Source organism: Tupaia chinensis, unplaced genomic scaffold (genome assembly GCF_000334495.1).
Source record: "Tupaia chinensis unplaced genomic scaffold, TupChi_1.0 Scaffold000531_1, whole genome shotgun sequence".
Classification (NCBI taxonomy): domain Eukaryota; kingdom Metazoa; phylum Chordata; class Mammalia; order Scandentia; family Tupaiidae; genus Tupaia; species Tupaia belangeri.
In genome coordinates, this window is record NW_006160044.1 from 788,130 (window position 1) to 797,674 (window position 9,545).

At 51.9% G+C, this 9,545-nt stretch overlaps 1 protein-coding gene across 2 annotated transcripts in view; it reads right to left on the bottom strand.

Annotated features, from left to right (window-relative positions):
* Window positions 1-9,545, bottom strand: part of BCR (BCR activator of RhoGEF and GTPase) — a gene marked incomplete at its 5' end in the record, with an annotated part of 180,074 nt that overhangs the window by 82,827 nt on the left and 87,702 nt on the right. For both annotated transcript variants that reach the window (XM_014591096.2, XM_006157176.3), the window contains 1 exon segment: window positions 3,568-3,749. In XM_014591096.2, the coding sequence (XP_014446582.1) occupies window positions 3,568-3,749 (182 nt within the window).

Below are 9,545 nucleotides of genomic sequence, written 5' to 3' on the forward strand. Positions count from 1 at the left end.
TCAAATAAGAAATCAGGAAGGCTTCAACCCTCCCAGCCGTGAGGCCCGAGTGACCCGCTGAACCTCGGGTTCCTGATCTGTAACACGGTGACACTGGACGTGACACAGGAATCGACATGGGACAGCAGCACACGTGTGCCACACAGAGCTGTCATGCCCCGGCTTCCACTCCTCTCCTTGTGTTTCAGAATGAGGACTTTAGAAATCATAAAAGCAGGACCAGCAGTTGGTGTAATGGCTATGTCGCTGGACTCCACCACGGTTCGAGTCCCAGACCCGGTGGCTTAAACTCAAGCCGGGCGCATGTGTATGTGTGCCCAAGATCCTGAGAGGAGATTGGAGGAGAAGGGACTGCAGCGTAGCCATCCCCCTGGGGGGTGATTTCTCGCTTTCTGTCTCTGTCTCTGTCTTTCTAGCAAGCGCATGCGCCCTTACACCAAATAAAAACTCTCAGAAAAAAAAAAAAAAAAAGAAAGAAGTAAAGAAATCACAAAAGCTTAAAGACCCAGCCCTGCAGTTAAGGTGTCGGCTCCAGAGAAAAGCGACCACAGTGCAAGACACACGGACGGCGCTTCCTTACGGCAGAAGTAAGGCTCGCCGACCCCTCCCATGCTTGTTTTTCAGTGTTTGTGTTTCAGTTTTTGCTATAAGATGCATGTGCTTACCCGGGAGAGACAGATGACAGAGAAAAGGACAGCGAGAAATCACCCCCCAGGGAGAAAGCCACACAGCAATCCCTTCTCCTCTATTCTCTTCTCGGGATCCTTTAGACACACACGCACATGCACCTGGCATGATTTTCAAGCCACTGAGTCCAGGACTTGAACTGTGGTTGATCATGTGGGAGTCCAGTGATGCAACCACAACACACCACTGCCAGCCCCCAATCTGGTGTGATTTTAAGCCACTGGGTCTGGGATTAGAACTGATGAGTCAGTCTTGAGGGATCTAGTGCCTTAACCTCCATGCCCGCTGCTGGCCCCCAAAGCTTGTTTTGTTCATTTGTATTTAAAGAATTATTTATCTAATTTTATTTATTATCACTATTGTTGTTTTGGGGCCAGTAGTTGGCGTAATGGCTATGTCGCTGAACTCCCACGTAGTTGACTGCAGTTTGAGTCCTGGACCCGGTGGTTTAAACTCATGCCAGGCGTGTGGATGTGCATGCCCAAGATTCCGAGAGGAGAGGTGAGGAGAAGGGATTGTGGCATGGCCGACCCCCTGCGGGGTGCTTTCTCGCCTTCTGTCTCTCTTCTCTCTGTGTCTGTCTGGCGAGCGCACGTGCCCTATAGCAAAAACCTCTCCAAATATATTAAAATTATTATTGTTTAAATTTGCTATAGGACTTGTGTGCTTACCAGAGAGAGAGAAAAAGAGAGAGAGAGAAAGTAAGAAAGCAAACTGCCAGGTCTGGGATTTGAACCACGATCAGCCGTGGGAATCCATCACCTTAACCACCGTGCCACCTGCTGGCCCCCTACACTTATTTTTAAACCCAGCACAGAAAGCATTTGGAAGCAAGCTAAGCAGGAGGAGGGCACTGCCCATCAGGGGCCAACAAGACAAAAGGAGACCCAAGAAGAAAAGGTGTCATTTTCTCTTGCCCCGTAGAGAATGAGCTTGTCAGCTTCAGAAGGAGGGAAATCGAGACGTCAAAGGGGGTGCCCTTACCCCAAGGCTTGTCTAGACCCCAAAGCACCACTGTGGAGCCCTTCCACTCTCCAACGGGCCACGGGACTGTTGAGGGCAGTCGGCACACGATGCCAGGCTGGGCAGTGCACTTCCCCCCACACCTGGTAATAATCCTGCCCCGCCTGCGTCCAGCCAGGGCTATGCTCGTAGGGGAGAGGGCTGGCCCGTGGGCCTCCTCGGAGTTCACAGTTCATGGCAGGGCATCCACTGAATGTACCACCACTCCTGGCCCTGCAAACTGGGCAAAGCCACCTTCAGACCCCAGTCCACACTTGTGACAATTCCACACAACTGTTAAAGAGGGTCAAGTGAGGGACCAGTGGATGGTGGAATGGTTACGTTGCTGGACTCCCACATGGTCAACTCAAGTTCAACTCAAGTTCAACTCGGACCAGGCAGCTTGAAACTCACACCAGGAGCGTGTGTGTGTGTGTGTGCCCAAGATCCTGAGAAGAAAAGGGATCATGGCATGGCCATACCCCCTTGGGGGTGCTTTCTCGCTTTCTGTCTCTCTGTCTCTCCAGGAAGCAGATGCATCTTACAGCAAAAATGTATTTAAAAAAACAAAACAAAACAAAACAAAACAAAACAAAACAAAGCCAGCTAGCTGGTGGCATTGAGATTAAGGGGCGGGATCCCACATGGCCAACTACGTGATTCGAGTCCCAGACCTGGCAGCTTAAAATACGTACTAGGTGCATGTACATGTATGCCCAAAGTCCCGAGAGGAGAATAGAGAAGGGATTGCTTTCAGCCCTCCTGAAAGGTACTTTCTCACTCCCCACCTCTCTCTGTGTCTCTCTCTCTCTCCAGTGAATGTACATGCCCCTAGCAGATTAAAAAAATAATAAAAGATAGATAGGGACCAGCAGTTAGCATAATGGCTATGTCTCCAGACTCCCATGTAGTCGATTGCGGTTCGAGTCCCGGACCTGGTGGCTTAAACTCACGCCGGGTGCATGTGCATGCATGCCCAAGATCCCGAGAGGAGAATGGAGGAGAAGGGATTACGGTGTGGCCATCTCCTGTGGGGGGTGATTTCTTGCTTTCTGTCTCTCTGTCTCTCTCTGTCTGGCAAGCGCATGTGCCCTATAGCAAAAACCTTTCAAAAAAAATATATAATAAAAGATAAGGAGATAAAGTGACAATAAAATATAGATCTGTAAAGGGAACTTCTTTTTTAAAAATAATTATTTTAATTTAATTTATTATTATTTTTACTTTTGAACTTCCTATAAGGCACAACCAGTTACCAGAGAGAGAGACAGACAGACAGACAGAGAGAGGGAAAGTGAGAAAGAAGCCGCCAGGTCCAAGCCACCGTGGTCAGCCATGTGGGAATCCAGTGCCTCCACCACCTCACCACCTGCTGGCGCCAAGAAACTTCTTTTTCTTAAAAATCAAAAAAACAGGGCGAGCTGAGAATTCAGGGGACAGAACGTGCTTACGTGGTTAAAGCCACCGTCAGCACCCCCTTAGGTAAAAGGGAGCAAATGTACTTCATGGAACGGGGACAGGAGCCCAGACACAAGCCCAGCGCGGCATCCCTGCAAGGGCCACCGTGCAGGCCTGCCGGTTTAGATGGCGGCCTCTGGCACGGGAATTCTTGGCCTTGAGACCACGTGCTGCCTGTCTCCCCGGGCTCAGTTTACAAAGCATGCTCGATGCATCCCAGGCTGGCTCCGTGGAACAGACGTAGGGCGAGGGAGGAGTTACCGTGCCTGCCTCGATTTCCAACCCATCGGCTGCTCAGTCCACTACATCCTACGTGCTCCACCGACAAGGTCTCTGTTACCCACGTGGCTGTGCTTCAGGTGGCCTCTGGGACGACAAAGGCTAGCCCAGAAGCGAGTGCAGGTGCAGGGCGGGACTCACCGCTTTGGCGGACTCCAGGGCTCCCGAGGCCAGCGCGTCCCTGCTGCCCCGGTTCTTGCTGCTGAGGTGGGGGGAGGAGGAGGGCGAGTCGTCGATATAGGGCAGCCCTTCCTGGTGCCGGCGCTGCTCCTCGGCCCGGTCTGCCGCACAGCCGTACCCGGGTGGCGTTCCGAACGAGGCATCTGCGTGAGCAAAGCACGGGCCAGCATTAGGGACTGCAAAGGGGGCCAGAGGGCCGTCTGCCTGGGAGTGTCCACACCTCCCCTGACCAAGCAAGGACCCACGCTGACATGCCCCCTGTTAGCCACAGGCATCTCACAGGGACCTTGGATCCACTGATGTCATCTTTACCCCCAACTTGCCAAAGACCGTGAGGGGCAGAGGGAACACTCAATTCTCACACCATGTCACTGCCGAGGGAGGGAGGAGGAATGGCGGTTTGCTCCCCAGATGATACGACACAGGTTTCTTTTTTTGGAGAGGTTTTTGCTATACGGCTTGTGCGCTCGCCAGAAAGAGACAGACAGAGAGACAGAAAGCAAGAAATCACCCCCCAGGGGGGATGGCCATGCCGCAATCCTTTCTCCTCCATTCTCCTCTCGAGATCTCGGGCATGCACGCCCATGCGCCTGGCATGAATTTAAGCCACCGGGTCCGGGACGCAAACCGTGGTCGACTACGTGGGAGTCCAGCGACTTCGCCATTCTGCTAACTGCTGGTCCCTGAGTTGTCGCCTTTCATTAAACACTGGTCATCTGGGGGCCAGCAGGTGGCGTAATGGTTATGTTGCTGGATACCCATGTAGTAGACTGTGGTTCAAGTCCTGGACCCTGGGGCTTAAAACTCATGCCAGGCGTGTGTGTGTGTGTACATGCCTGAGATCTTGAGAGAAGAATAGAGAGGGGACCGTGGGGTGGCCATGTCCCTGGGAGGTAATTTCTCACTTTCTATCTGTCTCTATCTCTCTGTCTCTCCGGTGAACACACAGGCTATAGCAAAAAACTCTTAAAAAAAAAACAAAACTGAAAATCTAGGGGCCAGCAGATGGTGTGGTGGGTAAGGGCTAGACCCCTACACTGCTGACTGTGGTTTGAGTCCCAGACCTGGCGGGTTGCCTTCTCACTTTCCCTTTCTGTGTCTCTCTTGAGTGAGTATACATGCCTTGTAGAGAATTTTAAAATAATAAAAATAACAAATAAAATAAATATATATTTTTAATTGGTTATCTGGGAACCAGCAGGTGGCATGGTAGTTAAGGCACTGGGCTTCCACGTGGCCGACTATGTGGTCTGAATCCCAGACATGGTGGTTCGCTTTCTCACTTTCTCTCTCTCTGGTGACTGCATGTAACCAATAGCAAATTTTAAAATAATAATAATAATAATAATTAATAATTTTTTAAAAAAGAAAAAACCTAGTAGAATATTCAATAGTTTCCCTGAGTTCTCTGAGCTGTCCTAGCAAACGATCAAACTCCAGGAAGGGGTCCTGGGAACCTCGAATTTACGACTGGCAGACAACCCAGACACGTGACTGGCACCTGACGTTTGGGGAGTCTTATGGGACTGAACCTTTACCTTGTGGGCTATGAAGCTAACTCCAGGGAGATGGTGTCAGAATTGAGTGTTCAGACCCTGGTACTTCCACCTGGTTCCCACAGCAAACTGGAGAACTGTTTGCTGTGGGGGAAAAAACCCGTCAGACACCTAAGAGTCCCGTGATGAGTCTAAGTACAGAGAGAAGGTTGGTTTTTCCCATAAAGGGTGCCCAGGGTACTGCAGAAAGAGGGACCCCAAAGACTAGCATCCGGCGGTCTGGATGTTCCTTGCACACCCACCTGTGGGGACCTGACAGGGTGAGGGACACAGGCCAGCTAGCCTGGGAGCAAGTCCTGGCCATAAACCATGAGTCCCACCAAACACGCCTCCCATCTGCTGAAATCCCAGACCATCTTTACCCCAATCCTGGTACCCCACGAGGGCAAAGCATGGCTTGTTCTATAAAACACTCTCTCCCGTTTGGGACCCTCTAGTTAAAGGGGGTAGCACACCCCTCTGGAAGGCACCTGAAGACAGAACCGTGCCTCCTCCCAGGCTGAAGGACCAAGGCCAGCATGTGTTTTCAGGCCTTTGGCTGTCTGCGATGCCTCTATGGACAGTTCCCAGTTTGAGTTTTCTTTACTTCCTTAAAGTTTTTCCTATTGGGGATGCGAGCTCCTTAAGAGAGATGGAGAGGGACAGAGAGAGATCTGAGAGAGAGAGAGTGAGAAAGAACCCAGGGAGAGACAGCCAAGCCAACGATCCTTTCTCCTCCATTCTCCTCTTGGGACTCTGTGCCCAGTGTGTTCCTCAAGCTGCTGGATCTGAGACTTGAACTGCACAGTTGGCCACATGGATCCAGCTGCCTTAACCACCACCCCACCAGCTGGCCCCTTTTCTTTTAAGTTTATTTATCTCTTCCATGAGCTCTTAGGGAGACAGCACCCTCAATAGGATCCGAATGCTACACTTCACCCCAAGCCATAGCCAGCCTAGAACACGGGTACACACGTGTCCAGCACACTCAGGACATGAACCCGGGACCTTTCCATGTGGGTCAGACTTCCAGTATCGTGTTTTACCACCACACCACCACCTGGGCCCTAGCTTGAAGTTTTCCTTTTTTAAAAATTATTTTATCTAATTTTATTCATTATTATTATTATTAATTTTTTTGGAGAGGTTTTTGCTATAGGGCGCGTGCGCTCACCAGAAAGACAGAGACAGACAGAGAGACAGATGGGGGGGGGATGGCCACGCCACAATCCCTTTTCCTCCATTCTCCTCTCGGGATCTTGGGCACACATGCACACACGCCCAGGGTGAGTTAAAGCCACGGGGTCTGGGACTCAAACCATGGTCAACTACATGGGAGTCCAGCGACATAGCCATTTCACCAACTGCTGGTCCCATTATTATTATTACTTTAACTTGACCAGAGAGAGACAGGGAAAGTGAGAAAGCAAGCCACCAGGGCTGGGACTCGAACTGCAGGAGGCCATGTGGGAGTCCAGCTACTTGTCTGAGTTTTCTAATCAACTGAACCTTCCACACAGACATCAATCCATAGGACCCAGCCCACTCCTTGTCTTACATGAAGATGCTTCTCCATTCCTTCCAGGGGGCACCTCTGTGGCCCTCGGGTTTCCTGGGAAGTCACCCTGACGGGGCTCCATCACTTTACGACTCACTTGCCAGCAGCCCTGCTCAAAGGTCATCACCACGGGTGACCCTGGCATTCACTGACAAGTTTACAATCGTCACCAATTGCACCCAGGCCAGGTGGGCACGGGGCTAGCTGTAAGTTTTTGGAGCCCGCCCAGCAAATTCCAAAGGGGAACTGTTTTCAGTTCTTCCTGCCCAGACAGCTCGGAGGAGCCACGTGGTTAGACCAGCAGCTGCCCACCTGTCCCCACCAACCATGGTGCCGATGGATGGCAGAAGACCCGGCTTCCTCGCATGGCTCCGCTTCTCCCAGGCTCTCCACCTCTGTGTTCTGGCAGGGCTCTGCACCCTCTAACAAGTGTCCCCAGCCAAGACTGTGCGTCAGCCTCACCTGGGGACCTGCAAAACACAATGTGGCCAATCCAACGCCGACCAGCTCAACCCAGGTCTCTGGGAGTGACCTAGGTCTGGTGTCTGTAAGGGGATTCCAGGCAGCGAGGCCGGAGACCCCTGAGTTATCTCACCTGGCTGGTGGCCACGTCAACCTGCAGCATGGCCCAGGTGCCGGCACGTAGCTGCTAACCTCAGAGGCCAGGTTGGTTTCTGGCTCAGGGAGCGTCCACAGGAAGATGGCCACAAGGGATAGGTCCTAGGCAGAGAGTAGTATCTGGGCTCCTGAGGGCATCCCAAGAGCTGAGTTCCTACTGAGTCCCACAGCAACCCCTACAGAGGACCCTGGGCTCCTTAATCCACGGGACGTAAGGGGCTGCAGGTACCGAGAACACCATGTGGGTTACCAGTGCTCAGTTCTGCGGGCCCTCGGGTCAGGGAACAAGGCTGCTCTGAGAACGACGGCGTGGCTTTCCCTTCTTGTTTGCCATAGGGTGCGTGTGCTTGCTGGAGAGAGACAGAGACAGGGAGAGTGAGAAATCACCCCCCCGGGGGGATGGCCACGCAGCAATCCCTTCTCCTCTTGGGATTTGGGGCATGCACCGCACGGTGCCTGGTGTGAATTTTAAGTCACTAGGTCCGAGGCTCAAAACGCAGCTGGCCGTGTGGGAGCCCAGCATCTTAACCACCACACCTCCTGCTGGCACACAGCAGTGTGGCTTTCTGGGAAGTGTGGCTCTGTCCTGCCCTGGGGCTAGCAATCTACGGGAGCGAGGGCAGGTCACTGAAACACCCAGGCTTCAGTTACCTTGACTTTAAAGGCACATGAACTAGACAATGGATAAAGTTTCATGAGCTCTGAAACACTGCTATCATTATTATTTATTTTTTAGATGTTTTTGCCTTCGGATGTGTGCATTCACCGGGGAGAGAGAAAGAGACAGAGAGACAGTGAGAGGGAAAGTGAGAAATCACCGCCTGGGGTGATGGCCATGCATGCTGCAACCCCTTCTCCTCCTGAGATCTTAGGCATGCACGCACACACACCTGGCATTAATTTCAAACCACTGGGTCCAGGACTCTAACCATGGTCGGCCGTGTGGGAGTCCAGCAACCTAACCACTATGCCATCTGCTGGCCCGCTGTTCATTGTTGTTGTTGATGTATTTATTTCCTAAGTGAGAAGAGGGAAAGAACGGGGAGGAGGCAGGCATCTCCACACCCCAACAGGATCTTCATGCCAGGACCCTTTCTCTACTCCTGCAGCCAGTGAGGACCATGGGCACCCACAGCGTTTGGGAAGACCCAGGGCATGAACCGGGAAGCTTCCAATATGGTGTCCAACACTGAGCAGCAGTGCCCAGACCTGTCTGTGCCCTATTGTCACCATCTGAGAAAGGCTCCCCTTCTCTACCTTCACACCCAGTCTCTTCCAACAACTTCCTCACTCTGGTCCCCTAGAAAGATTTTTGTTATAGGCCATATGCGCTCGAGGAGAGACAGAGACAGAAAGTGAGAAATCACCCCCCAGCAGGGAAGGCCACGTCATAATCCCCTTTCCCCCATTCTCTTCTCAGGGACTTGGGCAAGCATGTACATGCACCCAGCATGAGTTTTAAGCCACCAGGTCTGGGACACGAACCACAGTCAACTACATGGGAGTCCAGCGACATAGCCATTACGCTAACTGCTGGTTCCCCACCCAGCATGAGTTTTAAGCGGCCGGGCCTGGGACTCAAACCATAGTCGACTATGTGGGAGTAACCATTCTGCCATCTGCTGGTTCTACGATTTTGGTTTTTAAAATGACAATCTTTTAAGAAGTTAACACATTCTCTCTCTCTTCACCCCCCCAGGGAGTATCGCCTCGTTGCAATCCCTTCTCCATTCTCTCTTGTTTGTGGCCACGTTCACACACGCCTAATGTGTTTTTCAAGCTACCGGGTCCAGGATTCAAACTGTGCAGTTGGTCATGTGAAATCTAGCCTCCTTAACGTCTATGCCACCTGCTGGCCCAGAAGTCAATATATTCTTCATCACCTGGAAAGGCACCTTGCACGTAAGCCCTGCCAGATGTTGACACATACAAGTCAACACCGAGGAGGTAAATCAATGCAGTAAGAACTTCAGGGCGGACTTGGGGTCCCAGAGCTCACCCTGGAGGAATTGCAAAGGTCCGCTTCTTTGAAACTATGCACTGGTTTAGCACCATTCAGGCTAAAATCTGGTGTGTGAACCCAGGGCCGGCATGGAACTGCCCACTGGCGTCCCATGGAACCATCGGTCCTGATGCAGATGCCATACCTCTACCAGGAGAGGTGAGAAAGCAGGTGTCACAGCCAGACCCCTCTGGATAAGGATAAAGTTCCTGAGCAACTAAACACC